Source organism: Pelobates fuscus, chromosome 8 (assembly GCF_036172605.1).
Source record: "Pelobates fuscus isolate aPelFus1 chromosome 8, aPelFus1.pri, whole genome shotgun sequence".
NCBI classification, from domain to species: domain Eukaryota; kingdom Metazoa; phylum Chordata; class Amphibia; order Anura; family Pelobatidae; genus Pelobates; species Pelobates fuscus.
The window spans coordinates 130,889,434-130,914,401 of record NC_086324.1 but is presented as its reverse complement, the minus strand read 5'-3'; the positions used below and the strand labels follow the sequence as shown (position 1 = coordinate 130,914,401).

The 24,968-nt window shown below is 42.4% G+C and overlaps 1 protein-coding gene across 1 annotated transcript; it reads right to left on the bottom strand.

The window, feature by feature from the left end:
• Window positions 1-721: 721 nt before the first annotated feature.
• CEP20 (centrosomal protein 20) lies at window positions 722-23,355 on the bottom strand. The gene is made up of 5 exons (XM_063428849.1): window positions 23,151-23,355; window positions 20,909-21,106; window positions 11,095-11,179; window positions 5,291-5,379; window positions 722-896 (listed from the first exon to the last, which is right to left on the bottom strand). Exons 1-5 carry the CDS (start codon window positions 23,176-23,178, stop codon window positions 820-822), a joined length of 477 nt encoding a protein of 158 aa, XP_063284919.1. The 5' UTR covers window positions 23,179-23,355; the 3' UTR covers window positions 722-819.
• Between the last annotated feature and the right edge of the window lie 1,613 nt (window positions 23,356-24,968).

The following is a 24,968-nucleotide window of genomic DNA, read 5'->3' as shown; positions in this document are numbered from 1 at the left end:
GCCGTAGAGCACCTATATAATAATATTATTAATCTCCCCCCATATAAAAAAGCTGAAAAAGGCCCTGGGATGTTATGAAAGTATACTGTAGTATGGGTAAGTGATGGCTACTGTTCTAGACATACACCCTTTATGGCAGATTAGTGGAGGTTGTCGGTAACCTTGGAACTCTGAAATACAGAGTGCTGGTGAGAAGGAAAAGTGGATATAATGTAAGCACCTTTCACAATGAATAGTGTTTTTGTGTGTTCTGGGCAAGTGACTCATGTGCCAAAGGGAAGTTCTTCGTCATGAGTGTCTGGCACCAAAATGCCAACTAACAAACTCCTGGTATTTAACAGAATTAATTTTCTTCCGTGTGTCTTCTTCCCAAATCTATTTTCTCTATTCCATCACCATCTCAAATATTTCAGTAACGTTGATGGTAATTGATTGTAGTTGATGTGTCAGGAGTCAATAATTTTTTATAATTTTATCATGAACATGAAGTTGAATTGACCCTGACAATCTATAGGAGTCAATACCCGATCTGATTAAATATTCCATGCATTGATTGAAGTGCCTCTAAACCCTGTTAAAGCAACACTAAGTGGAGAAGACAAATTAGAATGACTTAAATCTGCAATATGTATAAAGAATATTAAATATTTATTCAGAAAATTGGAAAATTAGTGCTGTACACAAAAGTGAAACAGTGCTTCTTGATAGGTTATAAATAAAAAATAAACGAATTTAAGTTAGAGGACGACACTGCAAGAACACATTCTTTTAAAAGGAATAACAGGGAATTATGGGAGGCATCGGGGTGTTTGCAGGCTGTTATCGGTTCATGTTACGATAAGCATAGGCGTCACTGGTGCTGGACTGTGGAAGCCGAATTATTTCTTGATTGACATCTATAAATAAATTTAACATAAAAACAAATAAATTCACAATAAGGGATTTAAAGACAAAAAATATATACACATTTGCTTTTCCAATGAAGAACATTCCATTGTGACTCTGAAGTATTATTTAAGAAACCTGTTAGAAATGCATGTTTTTATAAACAAATATTCTCGCTCAACACTTTTGAATTGCAAATGCCCCATACAGAAGAAACATTAAGCAGTGTTGCTCTTAATTAAAATTAATTGGTGAAAAGAATCCGGTTCAGATTTTTAATATTATCTCAACTTAATTGAGACCCTCTGACTGGCCTATAATTAAAAGGAAAGCTGTTTTCCTGTCAAAGCTCGTCCCTCCTTCGGGCCCCCTCCCTGTGGTGCAGAAGGGGTTAAAAAACACTTTGTCACTTATCTTAGTCCAGCGTCTATTTCCCTCGGCGCTGCCTCGGGTCTGCCTTCACTCCTCCCCAGATGACGTCAGCCAGCAGGGGGAGTCCTAATGCGCATGAGCGGCACCTAACCTAACAGCTCGGAAGTGGAGTTATCCCACCAAGCAAACTATTGCAGTTATTAGCTTTGTAGGGTTAAGAGACCTGGGACAGTGCACCCACACCACTTCAATGAGTTGAAGTGGTATGGGTGCCATTAGTGTCCCTTTAACCCCTTAAGGACCAAACTTCTGGAATAAAATGGAATAATGACGTGTCACACACGTCATGTGTCCTTAAGGGGTTAAAGGCAGCTGCCCGCAAAACACCATCATGCTACCCATTTTATTTTGACAAATGAATACGTATGTTTGGGAGTTTTTTGTCCCCCCCCCTCCCTATTCTTTATCAATGTGCAGCAGGATAAAACCCACGTTATTACTCCATTTCACTACATGCCAATTAGAGTTTCCATTCAATTGCAAAATCCCCTCTAAAGCTTTTGGGATAATTATCTACACTATCTATCTACAAGTCTACATTATGTTTAAAAGCATCCAACTATAGATGACAGGGATAAGCACAGAGTGCAGGGGCTTGGCAGTCTAGTGTTCTCAGCTTATTGTTGCCCCATCCAAGGTTAACTGACTTTGGACAGAAAATGCAGAAGTGAATCTTCTGCATTATTTGGTCAGCAGGGCCTTAGGTATCAGGGAAAACACAAAATTTGGCAAACCACTCTAAAAATCAGTCTGATAGAAACAAGGAAATCGGAGCCAAAGAAACAAAAGCACCAAAACTACTACAATAAGATGCAGTGGTTATGGTATTTGAGATGCCATTTAACCAGAAAAAGTAGGTCAGAGAGGAGAAGAGACAGGTGAATAAAGTAGATCTAACAGTCATATTTCAATCACTGTTAAACCAGGCATATCAAGTGATAGGAGCCTGTAACATGCCCAGAAACTGTTAAAAACTATATTAAAAAAGAAAGTTGTGTGTAAACTCTTATCAGACATACCTAAATGCTGGAATATATTACATACACACTATGATCTTATATCATTAAAATCTAAAGTTATGAAAAATATATAATTTTCCAAAAACCAAACGTTAAGAAGGTATATGGACTGAAACACAGTTATCTACAGAAAGACAGCTCCCCCTAGTGACAGATATTCAAAAACTACATTTAACCAACAAAACCTTGTTTCTAGTTTAAATAGTAGTGCAGCATGAATAGATTTGCTTTTAGTGGTATGTCCAGCAACCGTCCGTGGCTTCTTAAAGGGAAACTCCAGTGCCAGGAAAACAAACAAACAAACCTGTTTTTCTGGCACTGGAGGGTCCCTCTCCCTCCCACCCACCCACCAATCCCCAGTTACTGAAGGGTTGAAAACTCCTTCAGTCACTTACCTAAGGGAGCGGCGATGTCCCTCGTCGCTGCCTCCTCCTCCGCGCCGCTCTTCCCTGTGATTCCGTCGGCCGGTGGGCGAGCGTGAGGACGTCCAGCGACGCTCTAGCAAGGAAAATCCTTGCTACAAATCAGGAAGTGGCCTCTAGTGGCTGTCTAGTAGACAGCCACTAGAGGTGGAGTTAACCCTGCAATGTAATTATTGCAGTTTATAAAAAACTGCAATAATTACACTTGCAGGGTTAGGAGTAGTGGGAGTTGGCACCCAGACCACTCCAATGAGCAGAAGTGGTCTGGGTGCCTGGAGTGTCCCTTTAAGGTCGCAGGCAGTCTTTTAACATTTTATTATTGTTTCTTCCTTTTTTAGGCCATTTGTGTTTATTTCCCCATTTTCATACAAAACAATGTAAATTTTAAAAACATTAAGATCTGGATAAATTTCTAAAAACAAAAACCTACAACACTTGTTCCCAATAGTGGTATAATTTAAAAGGGACACTAAAGTCACCAGAACCACTGCAGTTTTACTCACAACAGCCTCCCAATGCTTACCTAAAGTAAAGCATTGGGTTGGCGGAGATCATCAAGATTGATAATGATCTCAGCTATGGAGGAGGGAACAGCCGCAACCAGACCAGTACGGCATGGGAGAAAAGGTAAATGTAGCTGACCACGGGTAACCTGACTGGTTACCTCCGCTAATTCCTTCCTTTAGCCACTCTGGAACCATTACAATACACAGACATCCATTCCCCCAGGAACCGGACGAAACATAGTTCTGGGAGTCAACTGATTTTATTCCGACCACACACTGCTTTTATGCACAAACCCCTACATGAGGTCTCCAATAATATAAAAAAGGTGTTTCAATCCCAAGATACTCTGTGCCTGAGAGATAACTGCGCGAGAAAAACCTATAATTCAATTATCTCTCAGGTACAGAAAATCCATACAAAATATACAGTACCCCAAAAGTGCCCCCACCATAACTAGGAACCCCACAAAAGTCATATACCCGGATATCCCTGATCTGAGTGTCTAACATATTCAAAGATCACTCAGATCAGTTCGGTGAAACTGGAATGCCACCGGGGTAAAGTTTTGACACTAGCCCAAAACATTTCCAGGGAAGTAGTTGCCTTGGCCGGTCTCTGTTCGGGGGTTCCTGTGCAAACACCATGCAAGGGGATCTCTTAGTTTTAGGGTACGATAGCTCCCCCTGTTCGGTAGTTCATATCTCACGAACATCGTTTGTATAAGTGGTCAGGAAATAGAACGGGCAGTGGTCTAATCTTTACCGGGGTTTGTGCAAGTGCCTAGCCGAAAAGAGTTCCGGGCGCTCAACGACCAAGTGCCGCTGCCCACGTTCGGGAGACAAGATGACAGATTTAGAATAGATTTCTAAATCTTTTCAGAATTTTCAGAATAGATTTCGTTCGTATATAATAACTCCCTTACGGAAAAAGGGAAAAAATACACGAACTGGGGCAAAGTATATTAAATTGGCGGTAGGTTCCGCCACAGTAAGTTTAATAAGTTTCAATGCAATCTGATAGGGGCTACAGAGCTAAGCAGTTAGTTTAGAACTATACTGTTAAGAATACATGTTTGTATTCCTGACACTATAGTGAAAAATTAGTTATTCATAGCTTTTTTCATGAAATACTCATTAACTGTGATGACATTTCACTGAAACTCCAACCCAGTCAAGTAGGGACTTTGTCTCTATAAATTTACTCCTCCTGACTTTCTTAGACTCTGTGCGGAGCTAAAGAATCAATCCCAACAGATGCCACCCGTGATGGCTGCAGGGAATTGGCTCGGTCTATGGAGGATCCCGTGGTTCCCTCTATAGACTTCAATGCTTTACTCTGGCGCTTGCACAAGAGTACAGCAGGGACGCCGGCTCCTGGCACTGAACCGCCAGGAGCTGAAGAGGAGCAGACGGAGGGACAGGTTCAGGTATGTAAATCTGACCTTTACGGCACCAAACAGCCCAGCGGCAAGGTCACCGTTGGGGATCTTTCTAAATTCGGCAAAGTCCCTAGACAGTGACAGTGCCGCTTTAAGTACCACTAAATCCTGATACCTGGATCCTTAAACTGGTGTAGTATTTATTCTTAAGTGTTGTGAGATACACTTTTATTACGCCACTCTGTTTGTATTTCTATATTGGTAGCGCCTATGCACCTTTATATCTTTTGTAATAAAAACAAACCTATTGGAATTTGGTGCACACTACATGGATAGGAACCGCTTTAAATGTATCCCTTGTTTTTATTTCTCTTTAATATTGGCAGCAAAAACAGACAAACTATTTTATATGCCAGTAAATGTTGCTCACATTTTGGCAGGAAATTAAGGCTAAAGGCTTTTTACCCGTCAGTGAATTCTACTAAATCATAAAACTTACCAATCATGTTCTGCAGATATTTTTTAAAAAATAAGTTCACATGAAGACTTCAATACAATACAGTTTGTGTTATAGACGTGTTTAAACTTGGTTTCCAAAAACTGTAATTCAAAAGCCTTTTGTGAGAAACAAAACATCATAACTTTACCTTTTAAATGTTGCTCCTTAGAGTTTTCAAACCTCTTTCTTTGGACTTGTCCTTGTAAAAAATGTGCTAAAATCCCATAAAGAATAGGCCTGTGCAAAAAAAAACACAAAAAAAAAAATAAAGAATTATCACAGCATATAACAATACATATATCTCCTTTCTTCTATATATTATTTGTGTATTCTTTATGTACAATTTGTATATTATTCTAATATTTTTATATATTTTATGCTTTTTTTTATTTCTAATTTTTTTTTTTTTAAGTTTCAGAAATCTCTTGGGAGTGAGAATGTTATGTAATTATTGTTTTGTTTACTGGAGTGTTATTAATTTGAATTTTATACTGTCTTGTTTTATAACAGCATTAAGATATGTATTCATGTTATACAGATGTAAAAAGTGTCCCAGTATTACTGGGTATATACATATATTTTTCATTAGATTTTTTATTAGATTTGTTTATTTTTATTCATATTTATTCTTTGAAGTATGTACCCTTTCATTTTGGGTCACTTTGAAATCACTATGTAGTATTTTGTCCGAGGGGTTCCTTTTTTCGCTTCTGCTTTCCAGTATGGAACGCATAGAAGTTTTTTTGATTGCTAAACTGGAACCGACGCCGGATGCACGCAGTGCGTTCCAAGCTGAGACGCACATGAAGACGGAAACACACAGGTGCATCACATCCCGGCTTTTTCGGCGGCAGATTTAAATGGCGACTGTAACGGATCACCTGGCACCCCGACTGGGTACCTCCGTTGAAAGATGCTCCTAGCGCTTCCAGAGGACTCCAAGCACTCCACCAGACACCATAAGCACCGCAGGCTGCAGCTATCTCCCTTCAGAATGAAGCAGGAACAAGCTCTTACAAGAGCTCAGTGATTATAGCAAGGGAATATGCCTAGCATAGCAATCCCTTGTAGCCGGTTCCCCCAATAAGACACAGGACTCAAGTTGAGGGTAAAACAGGAACTCTGGACTGGCACATCCAGCCTGGCTTTTATTCACAATCCACAAAACATAGTGCTGCTCAGAGGGTTTTGCAGAACAACCAATAAACACATTACAACACATACAATGCAAGTACAGCAGCCAATCAGACACAATGGGACAATAGAAACACACCCAGCATATTCCTCCCCTCTGCTTAGGAGATAATTGAGTCAATTACTGTATCTACTCAATTATCTCCAAGCTGAAAAGTTACACTTTTTATACATTTTTATAACTTGGTGAGTTAACATCGTACATACATAAAACTTATATTATTTTAACCAGTATAACTTGGGGACAAACATATCCAAAATTCACTTGAATAGGTTCAGGGGTTTAACGGTTAGGTCGAAGTCCTTTGTTTTCACTTGCAAGCATGGCTTTTCCTTGTCCCTGGGACAACACCCTGCTGGAGAACAATGGATCCGGGGGAGGGGAAAAGGAAGTGTCCAAAAAGTTTCAGTATGTCCATACACTGTTTTTAAAAGGCCAGCACAGTACAATAAAAGTCCATTCACTGTGCTTAAAGGGCCAGTAGCCGCACAATAAAATACAATATGCCCAAATATTGCATTCAAAAGTACAACTTTACCAGGGGCCATAGTCAGTAGGTAGGAGGCGGGCAGCCAGGCCTCTCCAATGCCCAGTGGCGAGGTGGGTTCCGCCACATTTCTCCCCTTTCCCATTGAGACTATCCAGACTCCAGACCTTCAATCGGTCTGGGGCTCTGATAGTCGGTCGGCTTTTCTCACCCGGTGTAGCTGTCCCGGTGTTCTCCTGCCACATGTGTCCAGATTGAAATCCATAGTCTGGTGGAAAGGTAACCAGGGTGCTCTCTCTCCTGGTTGGACAAAGCTGTTGCTGGGGAGAGGGGGTAACAGGCTCCTCTCCCTGTGACGACCTCTCTTGTAGTAGGGGAAAACAAACTGCCTTCTCTTCCAATACATTGTCCTGTTGTTGGGGGCCAGGACAGACTGTCCATATCTCCAGTGGTGCAGGTGCAGAGACTACTGTCCCATCTGCACTGTTGTGGGGCTTACTGTCTCCCCTTGGTGGGCTAGGCTGCCGCTGGGGAGGGGAAACAAGACTCTCCCCACCCGGTAAAATATTCTGCCGCTGGGGAGCAGGACTGACCATCCGTACTCCCTGTAGATTGGGCGCAGAGACCACGGTCCCATCTGCGCTGGTGAGGGGCTTAGTGTCTCCCCTTGATGGGTTATGCTGCTGCTGGGGAGAGGGGGTAACAGGCTCCTCTCCCTGCGACACCCTCTCTGGTTGTAGGGGAAAACAAACTGCCTCCCCTACCAATACATTGTCCTGTTGTTGGGGACCAGGACAGATTGTCCATATCCCCAGTGGTGCAGAGACTACGGTCCCATCTGCCCTGTTGTGGGGTTTACTGTCTCCCCTTGGTGGGCCAGGCTGCCGCTGGGGAGAGGGGGTAATAAACTCCTCTCCCTTACACACTTCCAGCCGCTGGGGAGCCTGGCTGACCATCCGTACTCCCTGTAGCTTGGGCGCAGAGACCACGGTCCCATCTGCGCTGGTGTGGGGCTTACTGTCTCCCCTTGGTGTGCTAAGCTGCCGCTGGGGAGAGGGGGTAACCAACTCCTCTCCCTTACACACTTTCAGCCGCTGGGGAGCAGGGCTGACCCTATGTACTCCCTGTAGGCAGGGCGCAGAGACCACGGTCCCATCTGCGCTGGTGAGGGGCTTACCGTCTCCCCTTGGTGAGCTGCGCTGCCGCTGGGGAGAGGGAATAACAAACCCCTCTCCCTGAACCGTAGACTGCCACTGGGGAGCAAGGACATCTCCTTCAGCTCCCTGTAGCTTGGGCACAGAGACCACGGTCCCATCTGTGCTGGTGTGGGGCTTACTGTCTCCCCTTGGTGTGTTAGGCTGCCGCTGGGGAGCAAGGATGGCACCTTCAGCCCCCTGTAATACACACTGCTGCTGGGGATCTGGGCCAACTGCCCAGCCTCCCTGTAGGGTCGGCAGAGAGACCACGGTCCCATCTCCACCTGCCATCTGTGGGTCTTCCCAGGACCAGTCGATAAGGTCCTCTACCTCGGGTACCTCTGGTTGCTGTTGGGGAGGGAGACCGGTTGTCTCTTCCTCCAATAACACATTCTGCCGCTGGGGAGTGAGACCGACTGTCTCCCCTCCCTGTAAAACATACTGCCACTGGGGATCTGGGCCGGGTGCCCAGCATCCCTGTAGGGCCGGTAGAGAGACCTCGGTCCCATCTCCACCGGCCACCTCGGTTTCTTCCTCGTCCCACTCTACCTGTGGCTGGAGTTTCTCCCAACGTGCCCACTGGCCTTCCCTCAACGCCCTGTGTTGTAGGTTCCGGGTCACCATGTCCCACACGAACCGCACGTATTTCTCCTCTGGATTGGGTCCGTAAAACTTCAGGCGCAACCCTACCATCGTGCCAAACTCTAGTACGGAGTAGCTATACGCCATGCTTGCTGTAGCCACTGCTGGTTCCATTATGTTGCTGAAGATAGGGACGCTGCACAACTCCACACGTTACCGGTGTCTCTGAGCTGCTTCTCCTTGCACTAGGACGCCATCCCACCGCTTGCCACCAATGTAACGGATCAACTGGCACCCCGACTGGGTACCTCCGTTGAAAGATGCTCCTAGCGCTTCCAGAGGACTCCAAGCACTCCACCAGACACCATAAGCACCGCAGGCTGCAGCTATCTCCCTTCAGAACGAAGCAGGAACAAGCTCTTACAAGAGCTCAGTGATTATAGCAAGGGAATATGCCTAGCATAGCAATCCCTTGTAGCCGGTTCCCCCAATAAGACACAGGACTCAAGTTGAGGGTAAAACAGGAACTCTGGACTGGCACATCCAGCCTGGCTTTTATTCACAATCCACAAAACATAGTGCTGCTCAGAGGGTTTTGCAGAACAACCAATAAACACATTACAACACATACAATGCAAGTACAGCAGCCAATCAGACACAATGGGACAATAGAAACACACCCAGCATATTCCTCCCCTCTGCTTAGGAGATAATTGAGTCAATTACTGTATCTACTCAATTATCTCCAAGCTGAAAAGTTACACTTTTTATACATTTTTATAACTTGGTGAGTTAACATCGTACATACATAAAACTTATATTATTTTAACCAGTATAACTTGGGGACAAACATATCCAAAATTCACTTGAATAGGTTCAGGGGTTTAACGGTTAGGTCGAAGTCCTTTGTTTTCACTTGCAAGCATGGCTTTTCCTTGTCCCTGGGACAACACCCTGCTGGAGAACAATGGATCCGGGGGAGGGGAAAAGGAAGTGTCCAAAAAGTTTCAGTATGTCCATACACTGTTTTTAAAAGGCCAGCACAGTACAATAAAAGTCCATTCACTGTGCTTAAAGGGCCAGTAGCCGCACAATAAAATACAATATGCCCAAATATTGCATTCAAAAGTACAACTTTACCAGGGGCCATAGTCAGTAGGTAGGAGGCGGGCAGCCAGGCCTCTCCAATGCCCAGTGGCGAGGTGGGTTCCGCCACAGCGACCCCTGTAACAGAACAACCACAATCCCTGAGGAAGTCACCTAGACGAAACGCGTCGGATTACACCACTTGGGGACTTACTTTGATGCTGTTGATACCACCTTAGTGTGGATTTTATGCTGTTTTACTTGGATCCTTTTGTAAGTGCATTTGTACATTAAATTCTTTTCTATATAATTTCTGTCTGCACTATCATTTGGTTTCTTCTATTCCAAGTCCATAGAAGAGTTTTTACTCCATATATACTGAAGATCCTGTCTGACTGAGGATGATGGGCCTGTTTTACATTGCAATCTTGTGAGTTCAATATAATCCTCTTGCGTGTCCCAACACTTTGGTTCTGTAATACACTATATGCGATTTATTTATTTTTATATAGATATCGCTTACTTCATCATTATAAGGTTGTATATAATTTTATATCTGCACCTTAGAAGTGTTTATCTTTCACTTTGCATTCCTACTCCCCTTTTTATTTATATTATTGTATTGGTGTTTGTACAGGGCACACTGTTTAGTAGGTTTGCTGTTTTCAGCTGTGTTTTTTTAGTGGTTGGGTATCTTTTTTGCCATATAACAATACAGTTGTTTACATCTCTGCCATGGTTGATATAAAAGAGGTACCAGGTAAAGAAGATCGAATTATACTAAAGACATGTAGAAGTAATTGATAATGTGGCAAATCCATTTCTAATAAATGCTATGGTGTGGTTTCCTCAGTCAAAGCAGTTTTTAGTTCTAGCTAGATGGGGTAAATAAAATGTATGTGCTGGGAAGTGGTGCACAGATTGACTGACAGAGGGTAGCAAAGAGAAGACTGGGCAAGTGGATTTGGAACATGTGAAAGCAGAACTGAAACGCAAAGAAGACAGAAGGCAAAAGTAAGTTTTGGATGAGTTGTCTCCGATTTGAGAGATAGGATTATGCATTCAATAGAATTGATATACGTTTAACCCCTTAAGGACCAAACTCCTGGAATAAAAGGGAATCATGACATGTCACACATGTCATGTGTCCTTAAGGGGTTAAAAGAAAAAAGATTTGTTTTGTAGTTGTTTGTGATTCCTATTTTGTTTTATTCACATAATTGTATACACATTTTTAAATTGACTTGGGAATACAGCATGTTTCTGGATACAAATTTTATAAGAAGGATCCTTTTAAAAAACAAAAAAAACAAAAAAAACAACTTAGAACTATTAAGCTGATTCTGTTAATGTTTGGGAATGTACTGAAGATTGTGAAACATGAAAATAATCCTTTAAGTACTTACACAGATTGGGAGTTTCCATCTTCAATTATATTCAGTTCCCGGGCAATAAATGAACGATCCAGTGGGATCTCTGACAGACCTGCTTCTGTAAAACAAGACAAAAAATATTTTCTCTAATGAAGGGGAACTTCAAACTCTTAAGCATCACATAATACATCCAATTACAGTCATGTCTAAGTTTACCATATCTTTTTGTCTACAGATGGCAAGTCAAATCAAGCTTTTCCAGTGAGAAGTCCAAAGAACTACAGAAAACAATCCAGGTGCTCACATTATTTCCTAGAGGTTTGCCAAATATATAAAAGGAACCTCTTCCCAGAACTCGGATGTAACTTATTTCATGTAAAGATATGAAGAGATCTCAAGCATATGGTAAAAGAAGGCAGTGTGGCTTCTTTCCCTGCCAACTGATCTCATATTTTTCATGAAGACATTTAGACGTGGTTGTTCACAGAAGGCTATGAGAACGCTTAGGATTCAAGGAGTGTCAGAGGAGATGACTTATATGACTTCTGCTAACCATGAAAGCATCATTCAAACAAGTATGTTTCTAGAAAGGCTTCTCACTGTAATAATAATAATAATCATCATCGAGAAGGGGTGTAGACAAAACAGCTGCGTAGATTTTTAAAAGTCACCACAGTTACAAACAACAAAGGGTGCAAGGAGAAAATGACAGTGGTTCTTCAACCACCACAGGCTGTGAAAGTAACATTGTTATGGTGCCTGGGGTGTCCCTTTAATACTAAAGCTACACTCATCCCTTCAATACAACTTTATTTTAATTAAGTTGCTTTGGGGGCAGAAGTACTTTGGAACCATTTTAACTTAAAGGGGAACTCCAGACCCCAAAAGCGCTTTGTGTGAAGAGTGTGTCCTCTTTTCAAAAAGTGCAGATTTCGGGGGGCGGAGCTAGCAGCGCAACAGAGCAGTCGCATCTCCTGGAGCTCCGACTAAAATAATTCGAAATACGCCTTGCAAGGGGGTTTCTGAACCCAAAAGACCCCACAGAGCACACCACCGGTACATAGCAGACAATGGGCCGGAAGACAAAAAAGGTGAAGGCAGACAAAGGCCCCCAGGGCAGAGACATTGGAGATATGCTGCGGAACACGCAGCAGGCCGCATGGTCCAAAATGGCGCTCACGGATGACTTCTCCTCCTACTCGTCAGAAGACTTTGCTGCAGACCTCATGGAAGGAGCCTCCTTCCAACCCATGCCAGACCGCCACTCTGAACCCAAGAGCACTGGGGACCCAGTGACCGCGGATCAAATAAAAAAAATGCTAGCGGATCTCCGCAAAGACCTGGCGGCAGACATGGCCTACTATAAGGAGGCCATAGAAAGAGCAACGACTAAAATTACCCAGCTGGAGGCAAGCACGAGCACCCATGACTCGAGGCTCACTAAAATAGAACTACGGGTGACTAACCTGGAGGCACAGCAAAACGCCACCACAGACCGGCTGGACGCCATAGAGACGGCACAACGTGAAAATCAGGGGAATACCGGACACGGTTGTCCTCACTGAATTACCCCACTATGTTCGACGTCTCCTCGGACACCTACTACCTCAGAAACAAGTCAAATCTGTGAAACTGGATGGGCTCTTCCGATTGCCAAAATCAGCCCGAGCTCCGACTGACGCGCCGGCAGACCTCATTGTACGTTTCCAGGCACTAACTGATAAGGCCTCCCTCCTAGCCGCGTTAAAAAGAAAAGATCCTCTACAGTTTGAAGGCTCAGAATTAAAATTATTTCCAGACCTCACTAACCCTTACTTGGCTGAAATCTTTGCAACCGCTGCTACAAAACCTCCGCAACAGAGAGATTCCATACCGTTGGAGCACGCCACGAGCTGTCTCCTTTACCCACGAAGGGACCACCCACAAGGCCCAAAGTCATCAGGAGCTGGAGTCCATCCTGGTGTCGGCAGGTATACTGTGAGCACCGCTGGCGAACAGACCGAGACAGTCCCTGCTAAACCCAGCCAACATGCCAGAGTTTATACCAGGAGAACCCCGCAGATCATCACCTGCCAGAAACACCACCTGAACGGCGGTTCGACGCCCAGCTCCAGGGGATAACCTGCTCCACCACCAGCGCAGAACTTCTCTAGTACAGAATAGAGACTGTTGTACTTTATTTTACTTTCATTTTTTTTAGCTTTAATTTTACTTTACTGTTATACCTTAATGTCCCAGTTTAACGGTTTGCTCCATGCGATATTAGATACACACATTATGTGACCCACTCACCTAACGGACGCAAACCTCTCTCTGTAATAACCCCGCAGACAACTGAGGACAATTTCCCACTCATATAGGCACTTACACATGAAAACGCTAGTGTCATGAACACAAAGCTAGCGGCCGCACTCTGCGGGACCTAAGCTGGCAGACACCTTCTTCATTTTACAAGTAAACCCTCCGTGAAACCTCCCCCCCCCCCCCCCATCCTCCACGCCAGCCCACAGACGAACCTGCCTAAAAACATGTACACATAGTGGACCGACAAAGAGGGACATGCTACGCGGGCACCTCGCACGACGCACACGATGTTACCCACATAGAACACAAGCGTTGACCACCACAATTGTTAAACGTACCAAAATATACACATATACTCATAACGTGGTTCACTCAGACATAAAAATCAGGAGTGAAATGTGATCTGTAAAACAATTAACCCAACACAACCGTTGCTCTAAAATAACTAATAGGGGCACCATAGCGGTTCATCACACACTGTCTGCACTCACCTTTATTAGCGTATGATATTGTTTTGTCCATACAACTACTCTCAAAAAAAAAAAAAAAAAAAAAGTGCAATGTCATCAATGCCATGTGATTAAGAATGTATGCGTAATTGATGGTACCTGCTGTTGTGGCAATACCAATCTACTTTCTCACCTTATGCACGAACAAAAATAAAGAATTAAAGAAAAAAAAAAAGTGCAGATTTCAATAGAGATTGGAACATTTATACATTAACCTTGTTAATCAGATAATAGGTAATGTTACTTCCTGGTTGTTTAGCTCAGTGGAGCTAAACTCAAGACACAGGTACCTGCCATGACCACCTGGTTTGCAAAGATTTCTCATTGATTTGCATTGGGAAGTCTGTGATTGCGGAAGTCTGGGCTGGGTAAGAAGGGAAAGGCTTGCAAATGCTGCAGACAAGATCTCCAGCCTTTGCAAGCTAGTTTATATATATATATATATATATATATATATATATATATATATATATATATATATATATATATATATATATATATATATATATATATATATATATATATATATATATATATATCCCCAATTTAAAAAAAAATATGCATAATGAAAAAGGTATCGGGGTGATATCTACTAAACTAGAATTTTTTACATTTTGGCAGTGAAGCATCCCTTTTGATTTAACACCTTAATTGGTCTCCAGACACCTGTCCATACATGGTGACATTATCATGGGTAAAGCATTGGATTGGCTAAAATCAGCACGGAGGCGGGATGGGACCAAACGCTGTTTTGGCCAATCAGCACCACCTCATAGATATGCAATGAATCAATGCATCTCTATGAGAAATATTCAGCAGAGCATGGAGATGCTGAACGGCAGTGCATCCTACTGTGCAGCACTGCCCCAGGAACACCTCCAGTGGTCATCTGAGGAGTGATCACTTGGAGGTGTTCCTAGGGACAATGTAAACGCTGCCTTTCCTCAGAAAAGGCAGTGTTTGCATGAAAATGCCTGATGGTAATGATTATACTAAACAGAACAACTACATTAAAGCGGCAATGTCATGCCGAACTTACCTTTCCCCAAACGATTCCTCTTCTCTCCCTCTCTCAGGATCTGTTCTTCTTTTCTTCCTATCTGCTATAGTTTTCTTTAAAACTTAAGAAAAAGTAGGGACTATTTCTCTTCTGGAGGTTTCCTACGCACTGACCAGCGGAGGAGCAAAGTGTGCTTTGTTTCCGGAGGTCACAGCAATTTTCCCATGATCCTTAGCTTTCCTCCCTGTTCCCACGATGCTTCCTGTCACTTAGACAGAACGCCGGCAAAACTGCCGAATGGCGTTCTAACAGTTTCTCCATTCGTGTTAGAACGCAATTCAGGACTTTGTTCTGATCGGAATTTCATTTGAATGAATGAAACTCCGATCCTATTCATTGCTGTGGTTGCATCTTGCAGCCGCTTAGTAGATAGCTCCCTAATACCATGGGAATTAGGGAGTTATCTACTAAAAGGCTGAAAGACCTAAATTGGTATTTCAGCCAAATTTACTAATACTAAGTAAAGATTACTTAGTATTAGTAAATAATATGCCCCTACTCGCTATACCGAGAGTAGGGGCATGTCTAGTAAGCAGTGAGCAGCCTGTGGCTGCTCACTGTAAACCCCCCCCCCAAAAAAAAACCTATTGGCCCCACCCCTGTGCGACGGGTGGGGGCCATAAATTACAATGGGGGGGACCTACTGTCCTGCCCACACCCATGCGCGGTGGGGGCTATAAATCACAATGGGGGGGACCTATTGTCCACCCCCCGCCCCCACCCCTGCGCGGCAGGTGGGGACCCTATATAAGAATGGTGGGATGGGGACCTACTGTCCTCCCCCCCTGAGCGGTGGGTGGGGGCCCTAAAAAACAATAAGGGGGGGACCTACTGTCCTCCCCCCCCGGCCCCCACCCCTGAGCGGTGGGTGGGGGCCCTAAAAAACAATAGGGGGGGGACCTACTGTCCTCCCCCCCCGGCCCCCACCCCTGAGTGGTGGGTGGGGGCCCTAAAAAACAATAAGGGGGGGGGGGAAACCTACTGTCCTCCCCCCCGGCCCCCACCCATGAGCGGTGGGTGGGGGCCCTAAATAAACCCCCCCCCAAGCCCCTAGTTACCCCCCCCTCCTCCCCTCCTCCATGGGTGAAGATGGATTAATTTTTTTAGCGTCAGGTTTTTTCTTTTTCGTCATCATTTTTTTTGGGCGCTCTGGTTTTTTTATTCTATTTTAAGTTCGACAGGTATGATGGTTTTTTATTTGGCCTTTTTTGGGGCTGAAAAATGAAGATTTTAGAAAAAAAGAAGACGGCAAATGGTAAGTTGAATTTTTTTTTTTTACAGGTTAGTTATTGCTCACTGTTTAGTGGACATGGCCCTACTCGCGGTATAGCAAGTAGGGGCATTGGGGAGATTCTAATCTCCCTTATGCTATTATTATTATGGGGGTCATATTGACCCCCATAGAGTGAGGGAGGACATGGGGGTCTTAGGAAGTGGTGGGGAGCACTGCTCCCTGCCGCTTCTATCTTTACATATTACAAGGAGGGAGCTGCGCGCAGGTAGCTTCCTCCTTGTAATAAACTAAACGAACACGGATATTCAGTGTTTGTTTGTTCGTCTGATTTTTTCTATTCATTCATTCGTCTATCTGATGAATGAATGGATGAAATTCCCGTTCGCATGTCCAAGTGTTTCACTGGGCATGTGCGGGAATCTCACAGTCTGTCTAGTGTGGGCAGATGACGTGCCCCACAGGGACTTCACCTACCCACACAAAGATGGCGGCGCCCTGAATAAAGATTGGGGCAGAAAATAAAGATTAATAAATATGTAATCTAGGGGGCTTAGGGGCATTTGGGGGTGACTAAGGGGTCAATTGGATGTAGTGGAGGCGGGTTAAAAAAAAACAAAACAAAAAAAAACGGGATTCGGCCATGATAGTGCCGCTTTAAGCTGTAGTTGTTCTGGTGACTATAGTGTCCATTTAAGATCAGGTTTTACGGTGGAGCATTTTTCTAACTCCGCTAAGCTCAATGAATTCCTGGTAGTAGCTTTCCAGAAGCCTAGCAATCACTACAGCTGTATGTATAGCTTCCAGTGAACGTAACTTGACCGGCCATTAAGTTTGCTTAAGATGGTCCTATTTGAGCTCAGCTCACTGAAAAGTGTTTCCAAAGGAGTAAAAGAAGTGAGAGCAGCCAGTCTGACAAGGAATGGAGTGCTTCTTTGGGATTCTATAGTACAGACTTTCAAAGAAATATTAAAAAAATAAACTGTCTGTAGTGGTTATGGTGCCCACATGCCAAATTGGGCCAGAGGCTGATCCCTGCCTCTGGAAATTCCTGGCATTAAGCTTAGCCCGTTGGTGCAGGAAAATGATCAGCTAAGAAGTGATTCTGGCTCTCAAAACAATAACAGGAGAGGCAGGTAGTGGTGACCAATAGCCTGCTTTGGCTAGTTACATTGGGGGTTGGAGTGGAAGGAGACTGTAGGTAGTGGTCATGGTGCTTGGAGTGTTCCTTTAACAGACATTTTGGGAAAAAACAAATGCTTCATAAAGATGCTGGAAGGAAGAAATGCATAATATTTTATACAATAACAAATAAATTAAAGAATTAAAAAAAACTCAACTTATTGCTTTGAGCACAATTAAACTTGTTTTCCTTTTTGTTTACTGGGTCTTATACACAAATAATTAATAATAATTAAAGGACACAGCTTCAGAAGCTGGACATACCCCTAAGGACACAAGCAATTTTTGCATTTTTTGCTGTTTGTGTTCAACTGCAATTTGCATCTCTCTCATTTATTGTACCAACACATATTATATACCGTTTTTTAGACAACAAAAAGGGCTTTAATTTGATGTGACCTATGCAAAATAATGTGGAAAAAACAAAAAAAACGTTTTTTTTCCCCACGTTTTGGCAATAATAATGTGTGCATAATATGTACAGCTTAGGAAAAGTAATTCAAAATCAATTAATTTATGTGTCTTGATTTACAAAGTACATAATATGTGTAGGATTTCAGTTTATTTTGAAAGTTACAGGTCACAAACTACAAGGTCTAAAATAACATTTCAATGTGAAACTATTTTAGAAGTTGGTATGTTTGTCTTGGAAGTTTAATACCCATTACAGGAAACAAAATTGCCACACAAAAGTATATATTTATATAAAGTAGACATCACATGCTATTTACCTAAGGTTAGTTTGACACTTTCTGCGTAGCCATTTCACCGCCAATCTCTGCTAAATATTGGAGTAAAATTGAGTTTTTTCTCTATTTTGGCATATTCACATATAACAAGGTTTTTGTAATGTGTATTTCGTAAATCTAGTGTGTGCTATCCCTGTACAGAACCCCATATTGTGTTCAGCTACATCTGCTGAGTACAACGATACCCCCATTGTATACATTTGCCCCTATTCTGTGAAGCTACAGTGCCATATAGGAGACCATGCTATTTCAGTTTCTATAGTTGGAATTTTCATAGATGGTCATATGTCTGAATTTGTGGCATTATAGCCATTTGACTGTTCAAATAACCCCATAAAGGCCTTCCATTTGAGAAAGCAGACACCCAAGGGTATGTTATTAGGCATATATTATACCTTAACTTGCCACCATGTTTTCACCAATTTATTTTAAATTTTGTGGTGAAAAAAAAAAATTACATTTTTTATACATGTTGCATTTTCTCTGGGTATTTCTAACATTTGACAAGTGCCACTGTCATAAATTCCCCCTAAGTATTCTCAGTTACCTCTTCTGAGTAAAACAATATGCCCAATATATGACCCAGACACTATTTTGTGAAGTTACAGTGCTGTGAAAGAGATGTGATAAGTTCAGGTTTTTAAGTGTGAATTTACATGGAGAGTTTTAATGGGTCCGTATTATATTTTTAAATATGTTAGCAGGCTGCTTTTTCCCAATTACCCCAAAAAGGCATACTATTTCTTAAAGAAGACGCCCAAAGGTATTTCAAATGGCAAATTTTGAACCTTAGCGTGGGATAATTTTTCCGTTAGCTTGTATCAAGTGCAGTGGTAAAAAGCATTTTTTTCTGCCTTTTTGACACACAGTGAGTTTGTACTGTATATTTTGCAAACCTTGTGTGTGCTACTGCTTTATAATACTTTATATGTTGCTCAGCTATGTTGTCTGAGTACAGCAATACCCCCGTATGTACCTTTGCCAGTTATATGGGGACGTTGAAGGGGCACATTTCAGACACAGCCATTGCAGGTTTTGTCAAATTTTGAATTTTTACGCTGTGTTGTTACCCCACTTTGAAGTTTTTTAGCAGGCTATATATTCCAACTATCCCATAAAAGCATACTATTTCTTAAAGAAGACATCCCAGGGCATTTCAAAAGGCATATTTTGAACCTTAGTGGGGGATCATTTTTCTGCTAGCTTGTACCAAGTGTAGTGGTAATAAGCATTTTTTCTGCTTTTTTGACACACACCGTGAGTTTGTACTGTGTATTTTGCAAACCTTATGTGTGCTACAGCTATATAATACTTCCTATCTTGCTCAGCTGTGTCATCTGAGCACAGCAATACCCCCATATGTACCTTTGCCAGGTATATGCGGACATTGAAGGGGCACATTTGAGACACAGCCATTTAAGTTTTTTCAAACTTTACATTTTTACGCTGTGTCCATACCCCACTTTGGAGGTGTGTTTGTAGGTTAATTATTCCAGCTACCCCATGAAGGCATACAATTTCCTAAAGAAGAGACCCTAGGGTATTTCAAAAGATGTATTTTGAACCTTAGCGTGAAATAATTTTTCCGCTAGCTTGTACCAAGTGTAGTGGTAATGAGCATTTTTTACTGCCTTTTTTACACACACAATGAGTTTGTACTGTATATTTTGCAAACCTTATGTGTGCTACGGCTATATAATACTTCCTATCTTGCTCAGCTATGTCGTTTGAGCACAGCAATACCCCCATATGTACCTTTGCCAGGTATATGCCGACATTGAAGGGGCACATTTGAGACACAGCCATTTAAGTTTTTTCAAACTTTACATTTTTACGCTGTGTCCATACCCCACTTTGGAGGTGTGTTTGTAGGTTAATTATTCCAGCTACCCCATAAAGGCATACAATTTCCTAAAGAAGACACCCCAGGGTGTTTCAAAAGGCATATTTGAAACCTTACCGTGGTATCATTTTTTCGCTAGCCTGTACCAAGTGTAGCGGTAATACGCATTTCCCCCCTTTTTTAAACATTTTTTTAACTTTTTAAAAGTTTTAACTTTTAAAAAGTTTTATTTAGCATTTAACAACTTATTTTACTATTTTAAAACTTTGTTTAAACTTTTAAAAAGTTTTTTTAACTTTTTATTGTTTTTTTTTTTTTAACTTTTAACCCCTAACTAGCCTAACCGTAAATCCCCAAATTTCCCCACTAACTTCTACCCACCTTAGCTAAATAAATAAATATTTAAAATAATGAATTAAATACATTTAACCCCTGAGGATTAAAAAAATTAAAGTTAACCCTCAGGGGTTAAAAGAAAAAAAATCAGATCACAGTGAAATACTGTGATCTGTATTTTGATCACTACAGGCAGTGATCAAAGGGCAGGGAAGGGGTTAAATTTTATTTGAAAGAGGTGAGGGGGGGTGGGATTTTGCTACAAACACTTTTTTTTTTTACAGCCAGAGACAGATCAGCACCGATCTGTCTCTCTGCTGTTCACAGCTCACACGGAGCTGCAGGGAAACAGATCGGGTTTCACTGCAGCATGTGTGATCACTCTGACTCCCGGTCAGAGCGATCACATGGGCTGTGAAAGTGAAACTGCCTGTGTTAGTGTGCCTCCGATAGGGAGACACACTACAGGAAGATTAACCCCACGATTGCCGCGATTGTGGCAATCAGGGGTTAATTTTAATTTATGACGGAAATTTTCTGTCCAGCGTCCTTAAGGGGAGTGCTGCAATGACGGAAAATTTCCGTCATGCGTCCTTAAGGGGTTAATTTTGGTTACTGATTTGGCACACATACCTGCATTTAACACTGAAGCACTGTATTTGTACTTGTTGAACTCCAAATATTCTCTGATCAGTTCATTTATGAGAAGATTTTCATGAGAAAGTGTTGGTTTGGGTTCACTCCGATCGTCGACTGCTTGAAACACTGCTGCTCGGACATTTGCTTTTAGCTCACCTATAACTCCTCCTTTTTCTAATGTATCCTTCAGAACTAAAGAAACAAACATTAGTGCATTCAAGACTGCAACAAGGCTTGAAAAATGAAAATGTCTATACCTATTACAATTCTGCCTGCATAATAGGGATACTATAGTGCTATTAATACAAAAGGTGTATTTCTTACACAATACTTCCCTCGCGCTGCCCTGCCCTTACTGTACTCACCCAATCTCCCTCGGCGCTCCGTAAGCGGATTAGGCCCTCCCTATCGGAAAGCATTGCTGCAATGTCCTCATGAAGAGTGTTAGGACACCCAGCATCAGTTAGGCGACCAAAGTCACCTAGCAAGCAGAAAGTACCTCTAGTGGCTGTTTGATTGACCGCCTCTAAAGGCAGTTTTAGTCATGCAAGGTAATTATTGCAGTTTTTCAGGAACTGCAATAATTAACACTGTTCAGTTAAAGGGACACTACACTCACCAGAACAACTTTACCTTAATGAAGCAGTTTTTGTGTATAGATCATGCCTATGAAGTTTCACTGCTCAATTATCTGCCATTTAGGAGTTAAATCACTTTTGTTTATGTTTATCAAGCCCACCCACACCTCCCTTGGCTGTGACTGACATGAAAACACAATAGTTTAATTTTCAATCAGATCCAGCTCTGTAAACTGAAATTTAATTACATACAGTAGGCTTCTGCTGAGTTTAGTAAGCTATTAAACAAGAGCAAGAGATAAGAAATTTTATACAGAAATAGAAGTTGCAATAAAGGAAGTGTAAACATTAGATGACTCTTTACAGGGAGTGTTTAGAAAGGCTGTGTAAGTCACATGTGGGGAGGTGTAACTATAGCTGCATAAACAAAGTGATTTACCTGCTAAATAGCAGAGAATTGAGGAATGATACTCCACCAAAACTGCTTCATTAAGCAGTGACTATAGTGTCCCTTTAAGGGGACAGATAATCTGCATCCAGACCACTTCAATGAGCTGATGTGGTCTGGGTGCCTATAGTGTCCTTTTAATGGAACACTCTGGGCAAAATAACAACTTCATTTGAATTAAGTTGTTATGGTGTCATGAGATTCCTTGCATCGGCATACCACCAGGGTGTTAAACTAGGAACAAACTGTTTAACCCCAAAGTCTGCTGTCCGATGCCATTTTGCTCTGCCCCTCCACATCTATACGAGTCTGAGGCTACAGGGAGCCTCGGACTGGGGTGCTGTTATGTGAATGGAGAGCAATTGATACTGCCAGCTGCATCAAGACGAATGGCTTTCTTTTCCAAGTTCCCCCAAAATAAGTAGTCGAACAAATTAATAGCGGTTTCCTGCTTCTTAACTGGAGACAGCCAGGCACCTCCAAGAGGACTCAAAACCACTGCTTGAAGTTTGTTAGCTCTCCTTAGCTAAGACCTGTCAAGCAGGGCTAGCTTATTAGCGGATATAGCTCAGCCAATAAGCTAAGTCCTGCACTGCCAAGGTTAGCTCAAAGCTGAGAGGAGGCAGGGAGCGGTGCTAGGCAGACACCAGATGAGAAGTCAAACTATTACTAAATTGACTACATTCATTCATTTTGGCCAAGCACTTCTGAAACCATAACCACTTCAGCACACTATAGAGGTTATGGTGCTTGGAGTATTCATTTTAAAGGACATGATCAGCAGGAGCAAATATTCTAGATAGGTAATGCATTAAACCTATGCCATAAAAAAACAAAAAAAACTCAAAAACTTTTATGTTCAGTTAACTGGGCAACTCCATTCAAACTATGCTTATCTGTCAAAACAAACACTTCTAAAAGCATCAAGTGGACCTGACAGCTCTCTCACTCACCAGATCAATGCATCAATCATGCATAAGATGTAATGAGCACACCAATCACATAGTGACTTACCTCCAAAACTCTAACAAGCAAATGGAACCCTTTCAATGCCAGAGTACAGGAGACCAAAGCCTTGCAATGCTTCTTAGCAGACTAGGGTTATTTAACTGGCATGCATTAACATTACAGGTCTGCAGAACTGGCTTACAGCGCTGGTATAAACAAACTTTGATAAACCATAAACTCTCTGCGTATAGTGATAACTCACCAGCTTTCAGCTCATCCACCGACGCCATGATTGTGTGGGGCACAAACGGCTGTGATGTTAAAGGTCACCAAGCGCTTTGCGCGTGCGCAGTAGATTGCACACGAACGCTGTGGCTCAGGGTGTCCGTTTACAGGCGGTTGTTAGTGGAGGGACCGTTAGGAACAATACTGAGATCGTCAGCGTGCTGCAGATTATTGCAGAGATTGGTTGTGCGGAATGGAACGTTGAAGGTTATGTGTAGAACCCATTTCTATGCCAAAGTTCTCAGTCACCATGGAGACCATGGAATGCTTTGCTGATTGCTCTACTTTTACACCATTTTCCCAGAAGGACCTTATACATAACCATGTTGTGCTGGGAGATAGAGTAACAGCTGTATTTTACATCTTCAAAAACAGATTTTTATATTAAAAGTTTACTATAGTAGCAACACAACCAGGGTTATTCACTGAGTGAGAATTGTAGGGAATTCGAAGTGAATTTTAGATTTAGTGCATAACCCTGTACAAGTCTGTTAGGGCTGATATGCACTCTCTGGAAGCACTGTCACCCCCACCCCTGAAAAATGAGTATTTCGTAAGGATGAAATCGTCCTGTTGATTGTGTTAGAATTTCACTTAAAGGAACACTATAGCGTTATACAAATATGTATTCCTAACGCTATAGAGCCCTTGTCAACTAAACGGTGATTAGGGCCCCTTCTGAGTGGAGCCGAAAGCACATTCGCGGCCAGAGGCGCACGCGCATTTAAACCTGCCCATAGAAAAGCATTACTCATTACTCATTACTCCGTGAGGACGTCCAGCGTCAAATAAGTGCTATTTACTCAGTGTAAATTGCGGAAGCGGCCTCTAGTGGCCTCTAAAACTAGAGGGGCCTGGCACCCAGACCACTTCATTGAGCTGAAGAGGTCTGGGTGCCTATAGTGGTCCTTTAAATTCCAACACAATCAAGAGATATACTGAGACAAAGTAGGGACTACTTTGTCTCTATATGTTCTATGCTTGACACTTCTAGACACTTGGCGGAGCTACTGCCTTCTACAAGTGTCAATATCACCAGCCGTCACCAGTGAGGGAATTGGCTTTATCTATGGAAGGTCTCGCTGGATCTTCCATAGATCTCAATGCTGTACTCTCGCGCATGTGCCTTTGGCTCCTGGAGCTGAAGAGGACCTGCCGAAAGAAGATGTCAGCGCCCTTTCGAGGGACAGGTTCAGATAAGTAGAACTCTCCTTTCCTGGACACCCAGCAGCAAATTCTGCAAAGTCCCCAGACGGTGACAGTGCCGCTTTAACCTTTGCAAAAGCATTATGTATCCAGCTATAATGCCAATCATTCTTTAACCCCTTAAGGACCAAACTTCTAGAATAAAAGGGAATAATGACGTGTCACACATGTCATGTGTCCTTAAGGGGTTAAAGGGACACAATATCTTGAATATTTTTATTTTTTTTTAAATATACAATATCTTGAATATTAACCTCCTCCATTTATTATGCATTAAATATAATATGGTCCAAAAATAATAATAATAATAATAATAATAATAAGCTAAGTGTCCCTATTTAGGGGGGGCAGTCCATATTCTGGGCCTAAATCCTCTAGTGGCTGCCTACCAAACAGCCACTAGAGGCACTTCCTGGCTTTGCATGAGGACATCCAGTGTCTTGCAAATCCCCACAGGAAAGCACTGATCCAATGCTTACCTATGGAGAAGGCCCGATGTGCGCTGTGCATGCATATTAAGTTCCCACTCGCGCTGAAGTTGGAGGAGGTAGAGGTGAAGCCAGCACTAAGAGACCTCGGCGCTGGAATC